Source organism: Convolutriloba macropyga, chromosome 14, assembly GCF_964194025.1.
Source record: "Convolutriloba macropyga chromosome 14, txConMacr16.3, whole genome shotgun sequence".
In the NCBI taxonomy this organism is placed as follows: Eukaryota; Metazoa; Xenacoelomorpha; order Acoela; family Convolutidae; genus Convolutriloba; species Convolutriloba macropyga.
Genome location: NC_134481.1, coordinates 39,386,377 through 39,412,734, shown reverse-complemented (window position 1 = coordinate 39,412,734; position 26,358 = coordinate 39,386,377). Strand labels below are relative to the sequence as shown.

Here is a 26,358-nt window from a genome sequence, read left to right as displayed (position 1 = left end):
TTAAATGACACTATGTCCACATAATCAGCATAAATGTCATTGTAAAACTCGTAACCCAATTCAGCGCACACGTTTGCCCGAAGATTCGCGCGGAAAAAAGTGCAGTGCACCTCTTTGCCGAACATCTTCTTCACGAAACATGGCACACACTCACGATTAGCTCTAAACAATAAGCATACACCACTTCACAACTAGTAAAATACTACAACTACTACACAAACTAAAGAAAAACAAATAAAAATATAAATAATTATCATAAATATATGCAATTACCTCTCAACAGCGGCCTGCAATCCTCCCATTGACCGTGGAAAGAAGAACCCAGCAGCTTTCAGGCGATCGACTTGTGACCTCACACGAGTAATGTGCTTTGCAGAAGCACTAAACCCGACATGAAGCGAAGCCAACTCCTGAGACACCATCTGCTGAGTTGGAATTTCCTTCTCCTGAACTTGCTTCTCGCTGCCCACCTTCACTTCCACTTTGTACATCAACACCTCCCGATGTACGGCCAATTCTGATGTTCCCACGTTCTTTGTCCCCAGTACCATATGTTCTGCTTTGTCCCGATAAGCTCGTCGCTCCTCAGATGACCGAACAAATGATGGATACATCCATTTAGACTGAGACAACGACTTGCTTCGCAAGAAAGTCAGAAAATCCTCATACTGGGCAACATCCATGATTCACAATAACTATCTGAAAGTTTAAAAATTGAGTCAAACTAGTTATTAAGCAAGCAGAAAACTAAAGTGTTAAGTCAAAAATGAACAATCACAGGAATGAAAACAAACAAACAGAACAAATTATGCAATAAATGCCAAGGACGTTTAAATACCATGTTATAATGACCGCTAATAGTTAATAACACATGCCGCAAAACACACAACAACGCTCTGAACACACAATTACACCCTTCACTAGCATTCACTTATTTACTACGCCTCTCTAATTCTTCCTTTTGTCCCCTACTTATATCCTCAATCCCCCCCACAAAATAAGTCTTGCTATATTAATTACTACCATATTACTAGCACTATGTACGAAGTATATTAGTAGCACCAGTCAATATTACATCTAAAACTACAATATTAAAGTCAGTCCCAATAGTCCTTACACAGTTATATTAATATTAATATTACACAATATTACAACTATTAATATAGTTAAATAAAATAAAAATAAATAATAACTCACACTGAATCTTCTTCGACAGCCTCCTCTGATCTTCCCACTTCCCTCCTCCTCCTCCTCCTTCGATTTGCCCACACTCCCAACAATCCAGATACTAATGATAATAATAAAAAGAATACTAATATAATAATAATCCACCACTCGGTCCCACCACCACTCCCACTGTCAATAACTACATTATATACCGCTGTCATATTACATTTCGGATGGATCAGTCTCGACCAGTGAACAGCGTTCCTTCCGACAAACCTGGTCCCATTTGTGCAACATCCAATAATTAGAAGAAACAGTGATATTAAAGCACATGGTGCAATATTGTGGGCAAAATAATTTGAAAAACTCGAAAAAACATGTAAAGACTGCATAATTCGACCCCCCCCAACCACTATCCCCATCATCATACACCCACCATTCAACCAAACAACCACATTTCAACATGTTTAAACACCATATTTAGTAGTAATATTAATAAACACACACATCAACACACATGATCCAAAAGTAAAGTACACCTGAAACAAATAAATATCACAGACCTAGAAGCCTGAATCCAGCAGACAAACCAACAAAAGGAACCACCATAACATGTGATAACGGCAATAGCTGGTCACAAAACCAAAAATATTGCAAAAGTTTCACAATATCGAGTTCCATTTGAGTATCTGACCACTGAGAGAAAAGTTGACTTTTAGTCAAACTTTCAGCCAAACTTTCAGCGAATGAACATATTGCTGTCAATGAACTGCACATACAGAACCACAGCGTTCCGTTCATTTTATGCTCGAAAGGCAGACAAATTGCCAAAGCTAGTGAAACACAATGAAAAGGGAAACTGAAGAGCTCGTGCACAAAGTGATGAAAATTGTTTTCTTAGATATTTTTCCTTTCTCCCCGAACAGGACCTCACGAGTCCAAGTGAAGGATAATAAAGGAAAAAAGCTCTTGATCTTGCTCAGAGTGAGTAGCCTGACCTAAAACACATCATCCAGCAAAAACAGAGTGAAGTAACTACCCTGCATAGATACAATGCATAAGTCCATAAAGGCTTCACGAAAAGCCAAAAGGTGGAAGGTTATTGCACGAGTAGCATGCATCACAGTTCTCCTCTCATCAACGACAGCATTCCAATGACAACCATTCGGACAATATAAACGACGACCAGAAGAGACAAACTTGAGCCTTCTCCGCAAGTGACATCAGTTTTGTTCATAGGGAGAGCAATCTTCAAGTTTTCCTTCAACTCTTCAACTGTCCAACTAAAAAGTGCATCTTCAACTTGAAACAGACAAATTTGATACAGAAGACGAACAAACTACCACAGAAGACGAACTGGACAATCGAGCTCAACCCCGAGAGGAGAGTATTCTTTGAGTTCTTGAAAGTCTTATATAAGTTCGACAAGTATTATTCTTATAACAAATTAAGTACCCATTCACTCACTAAGTCAAATTAATCAGTGCTTTATATACTCGAAATAACTGTTCACTTCCAGAAATTAACCAGTGCTTCAAACTAGTCATTCAACCAGTATCCTTCTCCTACTCCTTCTCAAAGTTTAGAGCCATTATTTAACGAAATAATCGTGATTATTTTCAGTGCTAATTCAATGTCTTCTCTTAACCTTAACTTTAATTTATTGTCCCCCTCTTTACTTTGAAATTAGCGCACCTTCACACCTTTAATGTTCCTTCAAAGCTCTTAATCTTGTCTTAACTTTCCTCACTTTAACCTTTATCTCCATTTGTCTTAACTTAAACTTTATTTCTTTTAACTTCTTTAATTGTCTTTAACTTAAATGCTTTCGTTCCAAAACTCTTTTCTAAGAAAACATAAATTGGGTGGCTCCAACAAAAATATGTTTATATCCTCATACTCGTGCAGATTATATGTTTTATAGAAAAATTGTAAAAACCCAGTTCTTTCCCAAAATTTTCATGGAAAATTTTCATAAAGTCCGGTAGTGTCACGCCCCTATTTCGTCCCTCATAGTTACGTGATGATTTTCCTTAAAATATCCATAATTAAGTGCTTTATATTAATTAATATTCATTTAGTTTCAAGGCCATATATAGCCAGTGTTTCCATCTAGGCCTGTAACCTCTAATTTGTTTATGTTTACGAAAAACAACCGCAGATTGACAGTTTAATAGCAAACATATCAAGTGCCTAAAAGCCTCAATATTTACTTTTTTGAGTTTCTTGATGATAAATTCGCATAATTAGTAAATAACTTCATGAGAGATTATGTACTTGGTGAAGTAATTATTCTGATAAAGTAGGTGCTAATACGGAACTTGTATATGTACTTAACAAACATCAAGAGACGTACAAAAGCCGGAAATTGCCCAACTTGAAAATCAGTAAATATTTGCGAAGGACCAATACAACTCAAGGCACAGTTCTGCGGACCCAACTATGACCAGAACACCGGAGAACGAGCCTGACTATCAGTTGCTAATAAAACTCAGCAAAAACTAAAACTTATTCTATCATTGAAAACTTTGGCTTTATTTTCTGATTTATTAATTAAAGATTGAACTGGAAATTCTCTCTAAAATTAATAAGTTAAAACAGGCTACATTAGAGTTATAATATGGCTAAATAAAGTTCTAAAAACCAAGGCAACTAGTGGAGATATCGCGCATCCGAACCGCTCAATAAAAGGCTATTACTAGCTAAGTTTATTCAAAATATATCCGCTAAAAATCGCACTGTGAAACACCAAAATAAGTCCTTGCAAAATGTCTGTTATTATAATTATTTGCTTCGAATAATTACCTCAAAAACATTGTAAAGTCAACCTTTAAAAGTCAGTGCGTAACAATTTTTTTTTCAATATCTTCTGTTCCTTCAATCCCAATCATGCTTATTGGAATCAACGGCGGCTATTTTCCGGCAATCTGCCGGGTATGTTTTTATTTGTTTTTGAATTATATGAAGAAATCATTTTTTTCTAAGTTGAGCTGGTTTCAAGTTTTTGGTCAATATTTTAATTGCTCTCAAACGAAGTTGGTAGCAATTATATAAGCCGTGTTGGTCTTTTCTATGCAATTTTTCGCTTGACCGATTTTTCATCTGACTCATTTGACTTTTCGTCCTCAAAAATGGGATAAGCAGGTAGCGCCCAGCGGGCCTTAAGTTTCCTTAGAGCCTTTCAGCTCACTAGTCTCAACGTATGCGATTTACAAAACTGTTTTGGAGACGGGCGGTTCTTAGAGGTTGACCCCCCCCCTCTCCAACACATACACACACACGACTACCCCCTCACTTAACACCCCTCCCAATCCCCACCCCTGCTCATCTGTCAGACCGTAAGAGCCCCGTGCAGCCATAGCTAGATGTCAGTCTATTACGCCGGATGTCGTGGGTTCAAACCCCTCCTTGGGCGCTTTTTCTAGGTTAAATTCTGATTTAAATTGCCCCGCCTGTCGTTCGAGATAAATTTTTCCGAATTTCGTTATTTATGTTTGTTTTTTTGGTAAAACACTTTTGGGCCTTTTGCAATATTTTTGGATTCTTGTCCTTGTGATTTTGTTATGCTTTAATTGCCAATAATCCATATTAGTCTTCTCTTTAGCCGACATTTTAGGGTGGATTTTTTTTGAATTATTCAGTTCAGGCCTTTAAGCTTTCTAAACCTATACTTGGTTTCTTTTAATGGCGGTGCAAATATTCCTGGTATACAATTTTTTGCTGATGACTGGCTTTTATAGTGTATATGTAGTGACTCTAAGATGACTAAATACGTTCTTAAAAGAAAATATACAAATTACAAATCTAATTAGACAATTGTCTGTTTTTGAAGGGCATTTCAGTAACATTCATGTTCCGTATTCTATGATTAATTGGTGTAATTTCTAGAAAAATTCAAAAATTTTAACGGAAAAAAATGCAGATTTAATCTACCTGTTTATCTTAATGAGCTGCAAGCAGAGTTCTAAATGAAATAAATCCCTTCAGCTTGATTTTAAAGTTATTATTTTCAACAGTTCAAGTACATGCATTATTGATCAAGTCATGATCAAGTAGAACAGATTCCATGAGACATTCAGCTTACTGCTGCTTACGGAAAACTGACACTTCTGTGTAGATTTCCTCTGTAAGTAGTTTTGTCGATTTTTGATAAACAAAAGACGCAGAGTTTGAAGCGTTTATAAGAGTGCGCTCCGAAAAGGGCAATAAGATCATGTAATTTTTTTCACTTCTGTTAACAAGTGAATTTTGACCATACAGGCTTATAACACGCACTCGCTGTTCTGTTTTTCCATGAAAGTATATCCGTACTAGCAGTCGACCAAAATTTGATGGTTGTATCAGTTGCTCTGATGTAAACGTCCACCGTGAATGGATTTTTAAGTTGATAGCAGAAATGTTTCTTTAGGTATAACTGGACTTCCAATATGTTTGCACAGTAATTTTCTCAATTTATATCAATCTCTACCTTAGTTGTCAACAGAGGGTAATAAGGCATGATCACAAGTGTAATTCATAAAAATAGAATACTTGTAAAAGTCGGTTTTTTTCAACTGTTCAATGCAATCAAATTGTTTTTGAGCACCTGAATTTTTATTAGTTAGTGGTTAATTAATGGTCTATATGTAGCTTATCTTTCTGCTTTTACATTCTTCGACAAAATTAAACGCTCAATTCATTTAAATTATTTTTACATAGTAAGCTTACTATTTTTGAAGAGCTTTTTATCATTCCTATTTCCGTAAATTTAGAGCAATTAAGTTTGTGATAATGTGGCGTCGATTGTTTTGAAAATCAAAAGGAACGGTGCCTAGATTGCTGACCAAACTGACCTGGAAAACAGGCTATTTTATTATACTTTATTGCATAGTGAGCGTTTTGAACATATGATATATTTTCTTAACAAATGTTTCTGTCTTTTCTAAAACAGCGGATTTGGAAAGCTTTTGATCAATTCTAGCAACTATTAACTTGAGTTCAATTCTTGCAACTTTTTTCACTTATAAAAGATAATACCGGCAGATTGCCCTAAAAAGCTGTGATTGAATCTCCTGACCGCGATTGGTATTGAATGAAACAAAGAAAGGAAATTAGAATAATTTGATATCCGCCGTCAGCCTGTCAGCGGCTATTATTGAGGTGCTCTCCTTTTCACAATTCGAAGAATTTGAATTGTGTTGGGAAGCTGAATTTTTTAAGATCTGTTCACACATTTTCATGATTTTTGAAGGCAAATTGGAGTAGTGATTTTTTTTTCACTCCGAATTAGGAAGTCGAGCGAAAAAGCAACTGGTAAGTCGGCGTAAAATTGTTTCGCTCTAATTTTGAAGTAGAGTGAGAAAGCAGTATTATATGAACAAAAATTTGCTTTCTCGTTGGTGTTTTTTTAATCACACGCGGCATTTGACACTGATTTTCAGTTTAAAAACTTTTTTGACCTATTTTTTTGGAAATGGTTTTCCCAATTCACTCATAGTCCGTCCTAGGTCTAGTTTTTGTTTATTCAATGAGAATTCTTTGAATTGTACATCAGGACTTGTCCCGCTATGTTTTTTTTCGCTGTACCTTTTGATCACATTTTTCTTTTGACAGAAGTTACGATCTTCACGCTTGACTTCCGACTTGACTCACTCACTGTTTCAACCGATTGGATTTTAAATTTTTTCTCGTATTTAAATACGTAATGTAGTGAATACGGTCAAAGTTAAAAGAAATGAGATAAACCGATAAAGCCCGGTCATTAAGTCATTGTGCATTAGGTTATCAAAGTTCATTAAGTGATTGCTAATAGTTTGAAGGTTAACAGCTTTCAATTGAGAGGCTGAATTAGGAATTGTTTTGAAATCTAACTGAAACTGCGCACCGAATTAGAACACTTTTTCAAACTGGAGGAAAAAATTCTGTCAATTTCTATCTTTTCTGTTTCAGTCGCAATGTGCGCCAATGGCGGCTATTTTCCGGCAATCTGCCGGCTATGTTTGTCACAGAAATTACTAATTTACGTGTTATTTTGTGGTTTCTTGACGGCGCTTTTTTGGCATTTAGGCCTACTCGTTTTTCTTAATGAAAAAATTAAGGTTTTAATGCGTTTATCGAATAGAATTTGACCTTGGTCACCAAAACTAATTAAAACAAAGTTTTAGTAACGTGCGTCTTAAAAGTAGCTTGATGGGTTTGTGTGACGTACTAGCCTAGAGAAGTCAGTGTTGTCGGAAAACCAGAAAATTTAGAAAGCAAAAAATGTCAGTTTTATAAAAATAGAAGCGCAATTATATAACCGCCTGGTAAGATGATGCAGCTATTATTTAAGGAACTAGACCTAATTAGATTTTACAACTGATTTCAAATTCTTTTTGGATGCAAAATATTCTGTAAAATACTATCGAAAAATTAGTCCCAATTGGCATAAATTTTGAAAACGTTATATCTCGATTTTCCCTCGAGAATTAAAAAACTTTATCGATGAGGGGCTTCTCATTACCCTTGCTGTCCTCATGTCAATTTTATTTTAAATCTATTACATACAGTGAAAAAATAAAAATGCGAAAACTTGGAGCCTCCATTTTTCTTTAGAAACAAAAAATTTAAAAAACTTTTCAACTTTTGAGTCAGTTTTTCAAGAGCTTTTCTTTGGTACCGCTTTTTCTCTCGGCGAAATATATCGACCGGCTAGCCCCTCAATAAATTTGAAAGTTGGAAGTGTATCTATTTATAAATCTTCATTCACAATTAAATTTGCGTGAATTTTCGTGAATTGTTACGGGAATCCAATATTATTGCTAACAAATCTGTTTTAGTTTGGTAACTCAGTCTTAAAACAGAGGTTTTTGATGTTGAAAATTGAAGTAAATGTGATTTTTTTCCCCTGTTTGTAATTAATTGTAAGCAAATTTTGTTTTTGGTTTCAGAGAATAGCCCCCACAAATTTTTACGACATGCCAACAAGTAGTAACAACTTCTTTGACGAGAAATCAAGAGATCGAAGCAATGAACCCTTCGTGATGGTACCCCGGCCACATCCAACAGAATGCACCAGTGCCGAAAACCTCCACCAACTCAACCAAGCTGAAGAAAGATTACAAAGACTGGAAAATTGTACAAATCATTTTGACACCAAGTCCAGCTTACTTTCTGACCAGAGAGATAAAATTTTAGATGACAACCTGAGCAACGATCCATATCTGCAAGAATATATAGATTGTTTGAAAGAGGAAGAGGCGCTTATAGATGCAATTGAAGGTTTGGAATGTTTAGTAGTTTCACGGTCCAACTCAAACGAAGGCGATAGCGAAACGAACATTTGACGTGCCATATTTTACCCTCCTCAGCCTTCAGTGAGCGTTGAACGAAGAGAAATGTGGCTTTCTTTATTTCGTAACAGGCGACATTTCGTTAATCATACCCCAAAAGGGCACATTTTAATAAGGGCTTCGGGTAGCACCAAAAGTTAGAGCTCACCTGTTTGGATTTAAAGATGGAAGATAAAGATCCTCTTAACCATAGAATTCGGAGAGAGATGAAAATTGTTGCTGTTTAATAGTTCACGAAATGTCGCTTTTCAGAGATTTGTGACGCTTGAAAACGTCGCCTTACGTAAATGAGGTTTTATTTCCATAGTCCATTTGTTTCGTAGTAATTTGATTTTGGATATTTTGAAAAGCAATCTCTAGTATGACTGGATACAAAACTTATCAAGCTGAAGCAGAATTTTCTGCCAGCTCAACTCAGTATTTTTGAACACATGACCATAAAACAGAATAACCCCTCGTAAATGGTACATTTTACTATGTAAGTTTTGATTCGAGTTTATATTTACCTGTACTGATTGTTATTTTGTTGACTTAGTAAGTCTTTAATCCTGTTCCGTTAGATAGAATTAGATTTCATAATTAAATTTTTAATTTATCAAAATATATTTATCAAGTTAGAGTATATGTGAGCTAGTTATGATTGTTAAATTATCTCGAATGACGTTTGAAGGAATTATTGTAATTGCGCGTGTTTCGTTTTCTAGCAAATTTTTGCTTGACTGATTTTGTTCTTGAATATTGTTTCGCTCACTGTAGTGATTTGAGTTATTGTCCGGAGAAACTATATAAACAGGCAAAGTCCGAGGGCATTAAGTCTCTGTAACTTTTTGAGCAGGCTCGAAGTATACGATTTACTAAAGTTTGGAGCGAGTGGAAGTAGAACTGAGTTGTTTAAGGGCAGTTTTTAATTTTGGAAGGTTCGAACCTTCGCCGGTCGTTCGAGAGGATTTTATGGGACTGTGAGTCTGTTTTTGTTTATGCTATGTTTTTTCGGTGTAGTAATCGTCTGGATCCGTCTTTTCTGTTTATTCCTAGTTCAAAAATGCAAAGATTTGCTAATATTTACTCCCTGTGAATTGTTATATTGGGTTGCCAAAAGTTTCTCTAAATTGTGATTTTTTATGACTTCTTATCTCACTCAAGTTTGACATTTGTGCAACGGTTTAACTTGTGCTTGGTTGGAATTTCACTTAATAAACAAGGAGGCTTAGTATTTGCGCGTTTGCACTTGATGATCCGACCTTTTGCATCCACGAACTTCTGAATTAAAAAAAATCTTGTCACTAGAAAAATTAAGTGTCGCTAGACTTTTAACAAAGCAAGTCCGAAACATCAAATTGTCATAAAATTCTTCAAAAAAAATTTTTTTGACAGGAATATATTCCAACAGTTGACTGATCACCAAGATAATGGAAATGTTTACAATTGAAAAAGTCCCACTCAATCAAAAATTTTTGGGCTGTGGGAAAACCTCTGTAGTGTTGCATATAATAAGGCAAAACAAGTTTCTAGTCAAGTAAATTCAGATTACAATTTATTGGGTTAAAGTTTTTCTCGTTTACGTTTTTTGCGAGTAACCGTTTTGCGATGCCCCTCAATTGTCTCCACCAATAAATTTAAGGTATGCTTGGTTGGGGAAATCATGGTTTAAATCATTTCTAAGTTCAGTCAATTCTCATAAAGTTTTCTTTCGATCAGCCTTGTGCCCACAAATCACCATGGTGCCCACGCAATTAAGCATCTGCCTTTTATTTGTTCCCAGAAACCCTAACAATCGGGTCTTCGAAAATTCTTCATAATCAACCCACACAATCGGGTTGAACGGAAGACATGAGCATTGTCCGCACTCATTGGGTGACAAACAAGTTCGCGCACAGCAATAACTGGGCCACTAAAATTGGGTGAGCCAAGACTAAATTAACTATTGTGGGGCTTTGGGTGTTGTCACAGGAACGAGTCTCATGACAGGGGATCTCTGGCGATCAGCATTGTGGCTGAACCTCTCATTAAAGTCACCGAGACTCCTTGATATAATCGATTGTAGGCAATTGATAAACCAGCTGGTTGAAAGTTTCGGTTATCGGCAAGCAAGGATATACGTTTCAAAGTTTTTCGGACCATATCTGAGAAGCCCCCGAAAGATTCAAACGCGAGTGGTACAAATTGGATACCTATTCGGCACATTTGTGGGCATATTGTTCATATTTCCTATCTTCAGCATTTGTCAGAGCAAAACCACACCTCCTCGCCGCATCTGAAATAAGACTGGACTGCAGTGGGGAAGTTATGGTTACGTCTAACGCAGATGGTTGTCCCGCTGACCAGCTGGGCAAGTATATGTCTCCTGGCCTTGAGTTATTATCTGGAATCAAATTTTTCTGTTCGCAGATGGGTGATAAGTTTGCGGTCGTGCAAGCAGCAAATTTTCTATCCCTTACTCTATCGTGCCGCGATATCATATCCCCCCGACCATGACAGCTTAAAGCGTGATCACTCGGCTTGTCCAGTCTGCCGTTTTGACAGTAAAGGCATTTTCGTTCCTCAATGTATAACGGAACACCAATCCGATACTTCAATGCGGCTCTGAATTCATTTGGCTGAAGGTGAAGGCCCAGACTAGGGATTGGAGGTGCGGAAAGCCAGGCACCAGATTGAGGCAACGTTAGTGAAAGCAAACGAGCTTTCTCCCGATTTGAAGTCTGATTACCAAGAAGGTCAGAAAAAGCAGCATCGTCAAGTGCCTCCTGAATCTTGTCTTGTGTATATTGGCTAATTTCTAGATTCTTCAGTTCTTCCACTGTTTCTTTGAAAATTTGATTGTCTGTAATTTTCTCACCAGTTATTTGTTCTACTAAAACGTCTGCCTGCGATACTGACCCAACAAACACCGCTTTCAATTGGTCAGTTGCTTGTCTAATTCCAACGCCAGTTTTGCTTATTGGTAGACAAGCCTGCTTCCAAGCGTTGTCACTTTTAACGGTGCCTAACATACTCTCAAATGTTGTTCTCTGAAGGTTGTCAAAATCCTTCAAAATAACAGAGGATTCGTCAGATGGAGTATCGCAGGGATTATACCATCTTTGGGGCACCAAGACACCTTCGAAGAATTCCGAGCGCACAATGTGGGTCGTCTAGGTACGCCAGGTTGTCGAGCAGTTTTTCTATTTTGTTGACTCTTGTTCTCAAAGATGAAGCAACAAAATTGGGATTGCCAATGGCAGCACCCAAGATCTCAAGTCCTTCTTTGCTATTTCTCTTTACTCTGTTATCTATATCGTTCAGATCAATGGGTGACCAAAGCTCACATTTTTCTATTCTGAGCTCTAAACCGCATCCTTCACCCAAGTGTACGTAACAAGGGCACTTGTGGAACATGAGAGTAGCCGTGATATCCATGTGCGTAATGTCCTCCCAGAGGGACATGAGGTAACTTCTCCAAGAATTAAAAGCTGTCAGATAATCGGCACAACAATTTTGGTCAACCGCTTTTGTATAAATTCAAATTTAGTTTAATATAAAGACAGTAAAAAGTGTATAGTCAATAATAGATTTCGAATTGTGTAGAAAAACGTGGTGATACTTTACTTCTCATGAAATACAATATAATTTTATAATGGAGGGGCATCACAAAAAAATGAGAATTTAATCAGCTGTTGAAAAAACTGAAAAAAAAACCGTTTTGCTGGAAGTTTTCGGACGGCGTCGACTTTTTCTCATGCGTTGACTTCTCCGACTTGAAGTTGCTACTTTCATTCGCAACATGTAGCATAGGCATGTCATGAGATCTCCAAAGGCTAGCCTTGTTGAAATATAGAATCATTTGACATTATGGCTGAAAAAGTGGAGCTAAAATTAACCTGGAAGATTTAGAACACTCTCGTTCGGCTGTTACTAATGTACGCCAAACTCCAATATCGCAAGTGTGTACAATGTCGAAGAGTATAAATAAAAAGTGTACTTTGTAATTTCTCTCGAACGAAACTTGAACCAACGTCTGTAAATGTGTGTGTCTTTTTATTTATGCTTGAGTGGCTGATTTGCTTGAGCGGCAATTTTGATTGGCTGTTTAGACTTCTTTGATACCAGATTCTCAAACATTATTTCGCTCGCTTGGGCGAGCTTAATTGGCTTCCGGTCTCTGATCATCTCTTTTAGAGCGTTAATAAGCTAAGCTCTAAGTGTACTGTTCAGCAAAGCTGCTGATGAACGTTTTAGGCAGCAGGTTTTCATGCTTTTTAGGTCGGCCTCGGGCCATTCCCCTCTATCCTCCTTAACCCCCCAGCATTTGTTGTCTTTGCTCTCTGAGTCTAGCCTCTCTGTGCTTCAGCTAGCTAAAACCAAAGCCAACCCGTCACTTGTCGTTCGAGAACAATTCTTCCGATGGTAGTCGGTTTTTTAATTAGCTGTGATAAAACTTTGATGGAATTTTTTTTAATCTTCTTCATCAACTTTTCATTACTGAACGTCTCATTCAAATATCTCAGTTTTCATTACTGTGCAAAGGAGCTCATCAGTTTTGACTAGAGTATCTTAAAATGGTAAAATTTCTAAAATTGTTGTTTGCGAATGTTTTCTATATTTTTGCGGTGAAATTTTAAGCGTTTTCAATGGTCTAGCATCATAGTTTAGAAAGAATATAAGCATATTTGGTATGAGAAAATTTGTATCTTTTTCTTTGCGTCGGATGACCCCCTTTTTCCTTCTCATGTGGAGATCAGAACTTGCTCGCAACTGTTAGAGATTTTGGCGTATTTTTAAATGTTATTTGTAAGCACTTGGGCATCAATAGTGAGAAGGCGCGAAAAGTTAAGGAGACATTAAGAGCTGCTTTATTTCCTTATTTACCACCTTTTAGCTGAAAAGAACCGATGATTCCTTGATTGTTTAGTTCCAGTTAAGAGAAAAAGTGGAAGGAAAGGAACCTTCCGGAAACCCAAAAAACTGCACTCAAAAAACTAGAACTTTTTATTAATAGCTCTCGAGCAATCATGGTAAAGGTGTGTCTTTAAGCCTCATTTTCTCTCGACTGTTTTGTTCTAGAAGATTCGGTTTCGCATCTCAAAAACCTTTTTCCGCGCTTGACTTCTTGATTTTTGCGTGACCTAAACCTCATCTTTTTCAGAAATTAAATATGTTGCTAAAACAACTGCGATTATAATCATCGCACGAAGTTTAGAGGAATTATTGTCAACGTGTTGGTCTTTTTTGCGTGATTTTTACGCCCTTGACTTTTCCTTTTGCGTGATCGAGAGTTCTCTCTCATTCACAAGTGTCCTCAGCTAAAATCAAGTGGCGACAGTTCACTGCTAAAAGTCAAACGAAAAGTGCGCCAAAATTGTGATTTTTTAAGTGATGTTTAAATTTAATTAGTGGTTATAGTGATATATAATTACGTCTAATGACGTCATTTGAAGCCCCTCAGTTAAATTAGTTATTAATTAATAGCCGTCTTCATCTTCTCAGCTGGCTATTGTAGCGCTGCTTAACGTTTTTACTTCGCTAGACAAAAATTTGTTTCACTGTACCTCTTTCTGCCGCTGTTCATTCTCTGAGCAGCTCTGTTAGAGCTTTATTGAGCTCTAAACGGTTAGCTGCGGAACCTAAGCGAACCATTCACCGGTCGTTCGAGAGCACTTCGTCTGACGATAGTCGGTTATGTTTGCATATTGACATCAACAATAAAAAACGGGACCATCGAACTTGATTCAATTTCAGGTCTTCGTTCCTATAACCATTTTTGAGAAATCTTTTGCCATAGAATTTTTCTATTGTGCACTAAGAAGTGCCGCGAGGTCACGGAAGGATTTTAATATTGTCGGCATACCAAATATTGGAGAAGATTCTGTCCGGATACTTTAAAAAAGCGCAAATTTTGTCCGAACATGACGCACCCCAGTCTACTATGAGCAGTGTCAATTAAGACTGCACATGAAAAACTGTTTTGTAACATAGCATTGTACTGTGTGAGAAACACTGCATTGAAGCGCAATGTTTTCTGCTTTTTACGGTGATTGATGCATCACACAAATGTTCAGCCAGGCTTCGAGGAATTATACAAATCCAGTCCACTGTTCATTTTAGCTAGACAGAGGTTGCCGTGCCAAGAGCTTGACTAAACAAGTGCAAATTGAACTTGAGTTTTTAATTGCTCTCAAACGATGTTTGTAGCAATTATATTAGTCCTGATTTTTCGCTTGACCAATTTTTCTTTGACCAATTTGACTTGTCCTCAAAAATGGGATAAACAGTTTCCTAGTTTCCAAGTATGCGATTCAGAGAAACTGTTTTCGAGACTTATACTTATGTTGTGAAGGGCGGTTCTTACAGGTTGACGCCCCCCCCCCCCCCCCCCACACACACACACACAGACACCCACGCATACACAACCCCCCTCACTTCACCCCCTCAATCACCACCCCTGCTCATCTTTCAGGCCGTAAGAGTTGCCCCCATCTCACACCATTGTTCACCCCACCACTTAGACCCCCCTCTCCCGCTCACCTCACGCCCCTTCAATTAAGGTAAAGTTAGCCTCACTAAATCGAAGGTTGCTACTGACGAAGCCAAAAATTGGGACAGTGTGACGCCCTCGCACTCCTCTCTCTCATTGAAAACTAACAGAAATACTTTTACTGAGTTATTTTTATAGAAAATCGAGTACAAGGACATCAGCATGGCTTTAGACCTGAGCACTCTATAACAACAGCTCTCAACATTGTCACCAACAACATTCAAAAAGGCCTTAATCAAAAGAAACCTTGCAACCGTACTCTAATAGTAGCCTGAGACCTCACCGCCGCTTTCGACACGGCTGATCAAAACCTACTACTAATAGACATACTCGAGGCACCACTTCCAAACAGCCCTAAAAGATGGGTCGCTTCATACTTACAAGGCAGGTTTTCGTACGTAGAATATAATAATAATAAAAAATCAAAGTGGAGAAAAATCAAACAGGCTTTCCCCCAAGGTGGTGTATCATCGCCAATGCTCTTCAACATCTACATGAGCAAGCTGCTGCCTCTACCCCCGAAAGATAAACATCACTTCGTACGGTGATGATATAACTTTAACGAAATCTCACCCACAGTTTGAAAAATTATGTGACATAATAACGCCACATCTAACTCCATACCTTACACGACTGGCTAGAGTCAAGAAAACTTAAGTTATCTGCTGAAAAATCAAGTGCAACTGTGTTCCCAAACTGGAGCAAGGAGGCCAAAATTTAGAAAAACCTTAAACATATTCGACCCGGAGTCTATGTACTCTCATCAAAAACGCTGAATTGTCTTATCTTTCGTGTTGAATTATTTAGACATTGTCGTTTTAGTGCGCGTTCTAGAGCCATCCAGCGTTGTTCTGTCTCCTCAAGAGTTATATTACAGTTCCTATTTGTCAATATTGGTTTTAAAGGTGCTCAGGTGTCTAGCAGCGTCACAAATGCCAAGACTGCCAAACTGCAAGACATCTTCAAACTGTTTTCTTTGCCTTTTCAGACGCTAGGCTTCATTGCAGTATTATTGTTGTCCATTATTTTTTTTTAATCTGCAAACATGTAAATTAAACTAACCACTTGGTTAATGTTACATGTTAGAAATTTATTAATCAAACATTATTTTTTTCTAGTTTATAAAAAACTAAGGTTCGGTTTTCGTATAATTTAATAAAAAATATGTTTAAATCCTGCAACCCTTCTGTCTATTGGAACTCTTTCGTGTCGTTTAAGCATTTCCGCTGTAACTTTTTGTTTAAATTTGGTCTTCGACGTTTCTTTTCTAATTGTAATTGGAAGTGTGTTCCATTTTCGAATAAAGTTACGAACAATTGAACCATTACTCCATTTTGACTTACATTTTTGTTCTAAGAAAAGGTTATGGGTTCGTTTGTTTACAATAATAGGCGCGTTTTCTAAAAATCTGAAATGTTTATTAGAGCGATTTCTTGTTTGTTGGAGAATATTGAAAAACCTATTTAAAGACACCCGTGTTATTTGGAGCTCTGCTGGAAGAATTTTACTCTCCAGAAGTAGATCTCTGGCAGTATCGTATTTGGTTTTCATAAAGCAAACTTTTATTCCCCACTTTATCTGTTTGTTAATTCTGTCAATAGAGTAAGTTGGTAAATTTTGAAAAAAATTGCGCTAAAATCTAAATGAGACAAAACTAGTGATTTAAAAAGATTTATTCTTGTTTTTAGCGGTACCTGATAACGAACCAAATATAATGATCTGATTGCTGAAGCCAATTTACTGATAACCTTATTTAGTTGATTTTGGTATGTCAGTTCCCTATCAATTATTACACCTAAATATCTACATTTTTCAGATGCTTCCAATCGGTGTCCCTTGAAATCGACAGTTTCAATGATCGGCAATTTTTCATTCCTGAACACCATTAACTCCGTTTTTTCTCATTCAAAGTTGACCTGTTTTGTTTCATATATTGATCTGTCTTGTTTAATGTATCTTCAGCTATTAGCTGCAAATTTGCTTCATTCTTTGCATGACATAGAATTGCTGTATCATCGGCAAACTGTAATACATCACAATTCGTTGATACAGTTTCACTGAAATCGTTGACATAAAGTATAAAAATTAAGAGGCCCTAAGACAGTTCCCTGAGGAACACTGTGATTTATGACAACCCAATCTGATTTTGCTATCCCATTTTTTACACACTGTTTTCTATCACAAAGGTTCTTGCGAATAATAAGGTACTTTATTAAGATTCTTGCATTTTCTCCAATTCCATACCTTTTTATTTTGTTCATAAAAACATCTATAGATATTGAGTTGAAAGCCTTTGCTAAGTCTAAAAAGAGTGTGATAACAATTTCGTTTTCGTCAACGCATTGGTTTATCTTTTCAGTTAATGAAATGATAGTATCGAGACAGGACTTTTGCTTTTGAAAGCCGAATTGATTCTTGTTAATCAGACCATTAAGAGTTAGGTGGTGAGTTAGTTGTTCAAGTAGTAATCGCTCAAAAATTTTTGCTAGAGTTGGTGTGACTGATATGGGTCGATAGTTTTCTGGTTCTAGTCGGTCTCCCTTCTTATAGACAGGTGTAACATGCGCTGTTTTCAAAATATTAGGAAACGTGTTTTTGTTTATACATTCATTGACGACAAATTGTAAATGAGTTCCAATAGACAGTTTACTATCTTTTAGCGCCCATGCTGGTATATAGCCCGGTCCGGGAGATTTATGCTTAGGTAGATTATCAATAACATTATACAATTCTTTTCTGGTGACTGGTCGGAAGCTAAATTCCGGTCCATCAAATGTTAGGAAGAACAATTTGGAGCAACGTCTTTGCCTTTGTATAATCCTAGTCTCGCAAAACAATTATTAAGAACATTGGCAATCTCTCTGTCATCCTCAACAAAATGACTATCTTCCCTTAATTTGTCAATTTTTTCTATTTGGCTGTTGGAATTGATCCTGTTTTTGATGAATTTCCATTGTTCTCTTGAAGTTGGTAGCTGCTGGAAAAAATTCTTTGTGTAATCATCTGCAGCTTTTTTCAGTTTTCTATTCACTGAATTGCGTAAAGATTTGTAAATGTTATAAATCTCTGATTTTGGGTTTTTCTTCCACGCATTAAAGAGACGGCGTTTTTCATTTATGAGACCACGTAATTCTTTTGTCAACCATTGCTTTTGTTGTTTTTTGGTACTACTTTCTACCAACTTCAAGGGTGCATGACAACTCAGTATATTTTCAAAAATTTCGATAAATTTTAAAAACATTTCGTTCGGCTCATTTATCAGGTACATAGGCGACCGATCTTGCAGCGCAATGTCACGATTGAAATTTGATCTTGAATATTTCTTGGTATTACGTATCAAAAACTGCCTTTTCTTATCCCTGTGATCTATTTTTAACGATGACTGATATACTATTGTGAAGTGATCAACTCCAAGAGTCGACTCTAGAACACTGGCTTCAAAAATTTGGTTCTTCGAGATAAAGCAGTGATCAATTAACGAATATTTTTCACCATTTGTCCATGTTGCCTCCGTTTCATTAACGTAACATAGCCCATTGTTTGCTGTGAAAATATCAAGTGACTGTCTACCTTTTGTGCCTAACAAGTTTATATTGTAATCTCCTAATAAAATTAGATTATCTGTATACGAATACACATTTGAGATTTCTACAGTCATTTCATCCAGAAAAAAGTTAGAAAGATTTACATTGGGGCAGTATGCTACACTAATGAGTAGTTTTTGTGTTAAAGGCTTACCAATTTCAATCCACATTGACTCAAAAAAACTTCTATTGATTGTGTTCAAATCATTTCTCATTTTTACTTCAAACTGTTTGGGAACCCAAATACCTACCCCTCCACCTCTCTGTACATTAGTTAATGATGATCTTGGTGAATGATGTGATGACTATTGCACAGATAAAACTCGGGAATGTCAGTTTTTTCGTTTATCCATGTTTCGGTAACAACTAGGAATGAGGTTTCATTAAGATTTTTCAAAAAACGAGACAATTGCTCATGTTTATTATTGAGGCTTCTACAATTCATATACCAAAACTTGGGGAACTCCGATTTTCCCGCACACTCACCATTGTATTTTTCAATTGTTGTTATTCTATCCAAATTTGATGGACCTGGGTTTCTTTCAATGTCACCACATTTTTGTAGAATAACTACGATGATTATAAGTAGATATTTTATGTTAAATATTTTATGATAAATTAATGTTCATAAATAAGGCTATATATACTGGGATAACAGTAGAATGAAAACGCTTTTCGGCTTGTTAACGAACAGAGAACAGATAATTGCTACACGAGTTCGGTAAAGTCGATTTGAATTCTAAATTGGAACTGGTTGATGATAATTTCTAATGAAGAGGTGTGATTTGAACTGATTATTGATAGGCCTTTAACTGATAACTAAACCCTGACTGATAACTAAACTAAACTAAACTAACTGATAACTAATGAGATTTGATTATAATCATAACTATTTCTTTGTTCTCCGATATGGTTTGAGCTCTAGGGTTATCCGCGTTTGTTGCAACTACCATTACTGCATACAAAAAGTGAACCATTTTTAATTAGTATTCTATAAGCGAGAAAAGTTCGACATCTTTGTATTTTTGTGGCGGTCGGTGAAATGCAATATTACCTTTCGAATCAATGTGTGTTGACTGTTTTATGGGAGACCTTCAGAGCAGTCAGCTGTTATAGTCTGTCCCATAAAGTTGAAATAAGCGAACGTTCGAAAAACACCAAAAACATGCAATTGAGCATCAATGTGCTCATTTGAATGTCAACGTTTTCTCCATTAAGTTTTTATTCATCAATTTTTTCTACATGTTTTAAATGTGAACTTTGACCTTTGAACTCTAACCTGTGGCTTTTGAAACGTTCGCTTATTTCAACTTTATGGGACGCGCTATATATAGTCAGTCCCATAGAGTTGCAATAAGCGAACGTTTCAAAAACACTGTCTACACTGCTCATTTGCATGCTCAATTGCATGTCTTGGGGTTTTCGGTCATTTCAACCTTTTGGGACAGACTAACTATAGATTTGGAACTCAAGGTCAAACGTCTTTTTTCGCTCAGATCATTTGCTTTCATCTCTCTGACCTTGTTCGGATTGCACGTTTTTTGACCAACGTAGTAATAATTGCGCCAGAATATAACTATCAGTCAATTCTTAATCAAAAACTCTTAATTTTACCCAACTAAGTAGTACTGAGCAATTCATTGATCGTGTGGTATACGATTTGAGTGGAGTTTATCCGTAGTGCATAAAATTACAACGCTTGCGAATGTCCGAAAAACGCAAATAGAGCAAAATGAGAACAATCCAAGCGGTTTCTTTTCACTTCCTTTTACGTCAATTTCATCTCTTGTTTATCATTTTTTTTTTGAAAATGTCAGTTTGAACTTTGAACTCTTTTGTTTTGACATGCGCATGCGTTGTAACTTTATGTGGGACAAACTGTATCGCATTATTCCTTACCAATTTATTAGCCCATGTCTGTTTCGTCTTTTGCAACGGCTGGCGAGAATACACCTCTCATAGAAAATGAGGAGCGCAGTTTGATATTTTTTCCATATTTGACACCCAAGGAAGAGGAAGATGAAAATGTGGATTACATCACACATCCAGAGTTAAACGACAGATCTCAGAGGACCGAAAGTTAGTGATTGATATTTTTTACGCGATGATTGAATTTTTTTTGTTTTTGATCGTGCATGTGAATTGTGCACCAACTGAGTACTAAGGGGGGGGGGGGGGGGGAGGATGGGAGGGAAGCGGAGGGGTGGTGCTGGTTACTTGGTTATGTTTTTGGTAGAATGCTGTAAATTGTATCTTTGAAAGCTCCTCGAACGTAGATCGCTTTAGTTTTGAAACCAGAAACTCAACTTTGTGTTCGTTCTAATCGCCAACTTTTCAATGTTATAGCAGCTTGATCGTAAAATTTGCAACTAATGAAGCCACGCGATGTAATAAATAAACAAACAGACGTAGATATAAAGTTTGAACAGAAACTTAATTTAGTTCAAAGTGAGAACGCCAACTGAAAAGTTTAGTTTTTTCCCCGTCAGAAAACTATAACCGGTTTATGGTCAGACAAAAAGATTTGGGGAATTCAGTCGAGATGTTATTGATAATAGTTCCGACCTCACTTTAGTGGCGGGGAGGGGGAGGCTATATGCTCAACTGGTTTCTTGTTCAGTCAATTTTGGCCGATCGATATATTCATCGTAGTGAGTGGTATCATTAGAAAGATCTTTATTTTGTTAAATTTAGTGTCATTTTTGCTCAATTTTTGTCAAATTTGTTTTTACGCTAAGATTAGGAATAATTATGTGATTTCAACAGACGCGCGACGATTGGAAGGCTAGTTTTGGTCACATCATGGATTTTTACAATCCAAAGGTTTCGGACTGTATTGGGCGCTGTCTTCAATGTCTGCTTGTCAAATACAGACAAGTAATTTTTGATATCAAGCTTCTATTAAGTTAGATTCTATCCGCGTTCAGATTTCATGGCTTCCTAATGAAGCATTAAAATGAGCCTATCTGCTGCTTCCGGTTGGTATCAAGTGGCTCTTATGACTTTGAATATATTTGTTTTCAAAAAAATACCGTTTTTTGTCAACGTTTTTTTTAGTCTGAATAGTGAAAGGTCCCCTCGTATCTCTAAATAATTTTTAAGTTTATTTTTTAGCAGTTTTACGTTTTAACTAATGGTTTTAGTTCTTTGGTTGAACGAATTTACAATATTTTGATATCCAACATTTGCCTTTATGGTTTTAATGGCTTCGAACATCTCTAGAACTTCTTTAATTGTTTTTGGCAATTGCTTGAATTTGTTCCTCTCGCAGTCTTATCGGTTATAACAATGAAAGCTATCAACTTGGAGTTATTAATGAAACTGTTTAATGCCTTCAGTTAACTGTAAGAATCACTTTTTAACTTTGCCCTTTTATAGTTGCCAACTTGTAAGTTAGTGCCATTAATGAGAGGTCGCATCTCACTTGTTGTGAAGCGAACATTAATCTCTATTGGTTTTATGTTTTGACTGACTCTTTCTATGAAAATTTTGTATTTTTGATAGTGCCCAATATTTGGTTTTTCTTGTCTGTTCATAGTTAGTTTAAAATGCAAGTCCCTCTTATGTTTACATGAGGCCCAAGTGAGTGAAGATATAAAGATATACAGTTTTTGTCCTTAACATTTTTGAAAATTTTGTTTTTTGATACTGCTCAATGTTTGTGGTTTTTCTTATTGTCTTTTCATAGTCCGTTTAAAAGCAAGTTCCTCTGATGTTTAAATGAGACCCAAGTGAGTGAAGATATAAAGGTATATAGTTTTTGTCCCTAACACTGTTTTTTGAAACTTTTGTATTTTAGATACTGCTCAATGTTTGGTTTTTCTTGTTGTCTGTTAATAGTCCGTTTCAAGCAAGTCCCTCCGAAGTTTACATGAGGCCCAAGTGAAGATATAAAGATTTATCTTTTTAATGGCTTCAATACTGCGTTTCCGTAAGTTGTTTGAATTTTTGAGTTTTGCCTATATTGTTGTCCTAAGACTTGTATTCCTATTGATAGGTCCCACTGACGTCATCAGGAGCTCTATTTGCATTTATTTTGAAATTGGTTGTTGAATTTTTTTGGTTTAAAAAAGTTGAATACATTATTGATGTTTGTCCTGTTTTTTGTAGACTTGTTACCTAGTCTCATCAAGAAATGTTGACATCGGCTTTCTAGCGAAAAGTTTGGTTTAGGTCTATCTGATGTAGTTTCGACTATTGCTAGTATTTAGAAAGATATCCGAGTACTGATGGTAGTTGTTTTGTTTCTATTTGTGTTCACTCGTAGTCTCATTAGTGGCAGATCTCATCCACACTAATGCTGCATCATTTAATTTAAGTTTTCAGCAATTCTTTTGCTCTGACTAATTGCTTTTGAACAGTATCTGAGTTCTGTTATTTTCTCATCACTTCTTTTCTTGGTAGACAATTAAATCAAAAATATGGATGAGCTGGCTTGGAACATTATGTGTGTACGCACATTACCGAGCCTCCTAGTATATGAATAAACAGCTTAACAGATAAATCTAAGGTTTAGAATTGTTGAAAGGGCTCATTAGAGTTTTTATTTACTGAACGTCTATGCAAGCCGTTTTTTCTATTGTGCAGAAAAAAGGCTGCTGTAAATAGTTTGGTCGCAGTTCAAACTTAAATTGTTTGTCAACATAGAGAAATTAACCCTACCCCCTCGTCAGTTGTTTGAGAGCAATTCTCCAACGTTTTTCGTTTAAGTTTGTTTTACTATTGCACGCACGAAATACAGTAACTAGAATAGGAAAAGCAGTGATATTAAGTGGTTAAAATTACGTAGTCATATAAATTCTGTTTGCTGAAGTTGTTGGAGACATGAAATCAACGTTCTCTTAGACGTTCTCATAGATAAAAGGTTAAGTAAACAAATAACGGTTTTTCCGGAAAATCTGTCAATATATAATAATTACCCTTTATCCAGGCTTTCAAATATTGCAATATGTTGTATCAGAAATTCTTGAATTTTATATTGCTGAAACCAGTTTTTTTTAAAAAAAAACTGTCTTTGTGCCGATTGGCCTTTTTGTCAATTTTGGAGATTTAATTTTTTCCGTGGTTCCTAAATTAATTGAACGCGGTACATTAATTATTACAGTTAGCTCTTATCAAAGTTGGTTTTGACGCTTTTTTCTTGTTATTACTGTCTAGTGGAAAAATTGAATGCTGAGTTTAGTTGCTCTTTAACTTTGGGCAACTTCATGCTGGATGCCTTTAAGATCTCACAATACAATACGAGAGATGATGAAAGATCTGATGTTTATTCTGGTTCAATGTAAGCCACTTCAAGAAACAATAATCAAAACTCGATTTTTCTTTGCTCTCAAACAAAGATTGTAGCATTCATTTTAGTCCTGCTGGTCTTATGTACCTTTTCGTGCTTCATATTTCTTTACTGTATTTTTGTCCTTAAAACAGGTAAACGCCGGAGTCCGTGAAGTTCCGTAAAGCCCTTTGGGTTACTAGTCTTCAAATGTGCGATCCAGCGAAGCTGTGTTTGAGACATAAATTCATTGCGTGAAGTCTGTGTTTCCCTCCTCTTTCCACCCGTAATTCCACACGTTCGACCCATCCGCCCATGATCACGCCACGCTCACCTCGCCAACCCCCCCACAACTACCCTCCATTAAGCTAAAGCTACCCTCCCTAAGCCACAGCTAGCTACTGACGAAGCCAACCGCTCGCCTGTCGTTTGAGAGCAATTCGGTTATCGTTAGTCGGTTACTTTTTTATGCCTTTGAAGTAGTTTTATTAAATTCCCAGGAGTTTTTCTCGAGTCATTTCATGCAATGTGAAACGAGGAACTTTCTACAAAATATTGTGCAATAGAAGCTTTGCATTTAATAAGAGGTGTGATCTGAATTACTATCAATCGGCTGTTCTTAATAGTCGCCTTTGCAGGCTACGTCTTGCGCAGTTTTCCGCCGGCTTGTACAGTTAGTGCTCAATATCCCAACCTTTATGGGCCGGAAGATGTTACTAAGTAAACGAATTAAGCGCTCTTTCTTAGAAAAATATTCACCAATCCGACTCACCTATTTAAACTGCGAAATTTTCAATTTATGTGCAAATAACATAATTCTAATAAAGCATAATCATGAAACCTATTGAATAAAACGGTTTATGATAAACAGTTTTCGGTTTTCTGAATCTATCGGTACAAAATGGTGACTGGTATTGAACTGATCAGACAAAACTCCTGATAAAAGAGCGTAAAAAACTGCCGTCTGACAGACCACTTGTAGCTATCATTGAATGTAAATACGCTATTCTGAACGCGGAATTTTTGTACGATGCAATGCTTGTACGTTTTCCGATATATGTTGTCTTATGCCATTTTTGGGTATCACCAAAGAATGAATTTTAAGTTCTGTTAGTACTAGTGTTTTAATTGATGTATAGTGTCCGTTCATTCCGAGATAATTAGTTGCAATCACAGGGAATCTGCTTAAATTGCGATGAGTTATACTTTTATTGCAAGTTGCAAAAGCGCCCTAATTTTGAAACAAACTCAGACGGAGTTCATGATCAAGTTGCGGCAAGCCACATATCCATGTTTTCCATAGCCAAAATATCCAGTTTACATACTGTCTCAAATTGGCCGCCAAAAATTTAAATTTTATCGAAAGTGTGGTGGCACTCTGTATTTTTACGAATTAAAAATGTAATGTTTTCAACATAAATTTATAACTTTTTGCAAGCTTTGTGAAACTTATTACACCACTGCTCTCAACTATGCTAGTGATCTTGGTAACATGTTGCATTGACATAAACTGGACCCTATTTTACCAGAAATTGCAATGTGAAAAGTAGGAACTATCAAATCTTCGCAGTAGAAAGTAAGTTGATGTCCAAGTGTAGAATATTTTCACATTTCTTCATTATTTGTAATTTCTCGTCGAACATTTAAATTTTCCTGGAATTTAGCGGTTGCTAAAAACAATTCTGATGTTCTGTATGTTTCTGATCTTCGTTATATTTCTCGCTATTTTTTTCATTAAAACCAACTTGTGCTCAGCGTTTTAATCATGGGAACCTAGAAAGTCACTCAGGTTTGTAAATTAGATCCTTCAGACTACTTGGTTTTTGACAGTGGTATGTGCATGATAGAACACAATTCTTGATAGCCCGAGGGACTTAGTGCCCTAGCTCGATAGTGCTTTCGTCAGAGTGCTGCGCACAAAGTCCGAGGAGTACTGGAATTTCTAACGTTTTAAGAGAATTACAGTGTGAGAAGAATTGAAGCAGTTTTTAACTCAGTGTTCTTGAGAAATAATCAGAAGTGAGAATGCAGTGTTAGAGTGACTAAATAGGGCAAAAATCTTAGATGAATACGTCTAATGTATTTCGGATCTGTTCTGTTACCCCCCACCCCCCCCCCCCCCAGTGTTTCCTATATCCCCAGTTACAACGTGTGTTATATAGCCCCTTAGTAGTAGTGAAAATGCCTGGTTTGTAACGGGGGGGGGACCTGTCCCCCCCCCCCCCCCGTTACAATACAGGCATGGTCTTTTTTAGGTATCCTCTTAGAATTTCTCTGACTTAGAGTGGAATAAAACTTAGCTGTTTCATTTAGTTCTTCGAACAGTTTCATGCTTTGACTTGAAATTTGTTTTCCCCTTTCTAACCGGGAAAGTTGGTTGGTGTTTGTATAAACAATTTCTACTTTCTTGTCTCAGCAAAAATTTAGAGAAATCAAATTTAAGATAAAATTTTTTTGATATAAATTTATAATGTAACTAACCTGGTACATCCGGAACATTGAAGACGGGGTCGAGAA

The 26,358-nt window shown here is 36.5% G+C and overlaps 3 protein-coding genes across 7 annotated transcripts in view; all 3 read left to right on the top strand.

Annotated features, from left to right (window-relative positions):
• The window catches only part of LOC142352982 (uncharacterized), a 63,978-nt gene extending 55,375 nt beyond the window's left edge, over window positions 1–8,603 (top strand). Inside the window, exon 5 of the mRNA XM_075405150.1 lies at window positions 8,076–8,603. Within this exon, the coding sequence (XP_075261265.1) occupies window positions 8,076–8,471 (396 nt within the window). The 3' untranslated portion in view covers window positions 8,472–8,603. The remainder of the gene's footprint in view (window positions 1–8,075) is intronic.
• Window positions 1–26,358, top strand: part of LOC142353219 (uncharacterized) — a 511,758-nt gene that overhangs the window by 334,517 nt on the left and 150,883 nt on the right. The window lies entirely within an intron of this gene.
• The window catches only part of LOC142352797 (uncharacterized), a 36,069-nt gene continuing 29,733 nt past the window's right edge, over window positions 20,023–26,358 (top strand). Inside the window, exons 1-2 of one of the 5 annotated variants that reach the window (XM_075404912.1) lie at window positions 20,023–20,249; window positions 20,483–20,651. In XM_075404912.1, the coding sequence (XP_075261027.1) occupies window positions 20,486–20,651 (166 nt within the window). In that variant the 5' untranslated portion in view covers window positions 20,023–20,249; window positions 20,483–20,485. Of the gene's footprint in view, window positions 20,256–20,442; window positions 20,652–26,358 lie in introns of all 5 variants that reach the window. The other 4 variants (XM_075404913.1, XM_075404911.1, XM_075404909.1 and 1 more) reach the window with 4 other exon arrangements.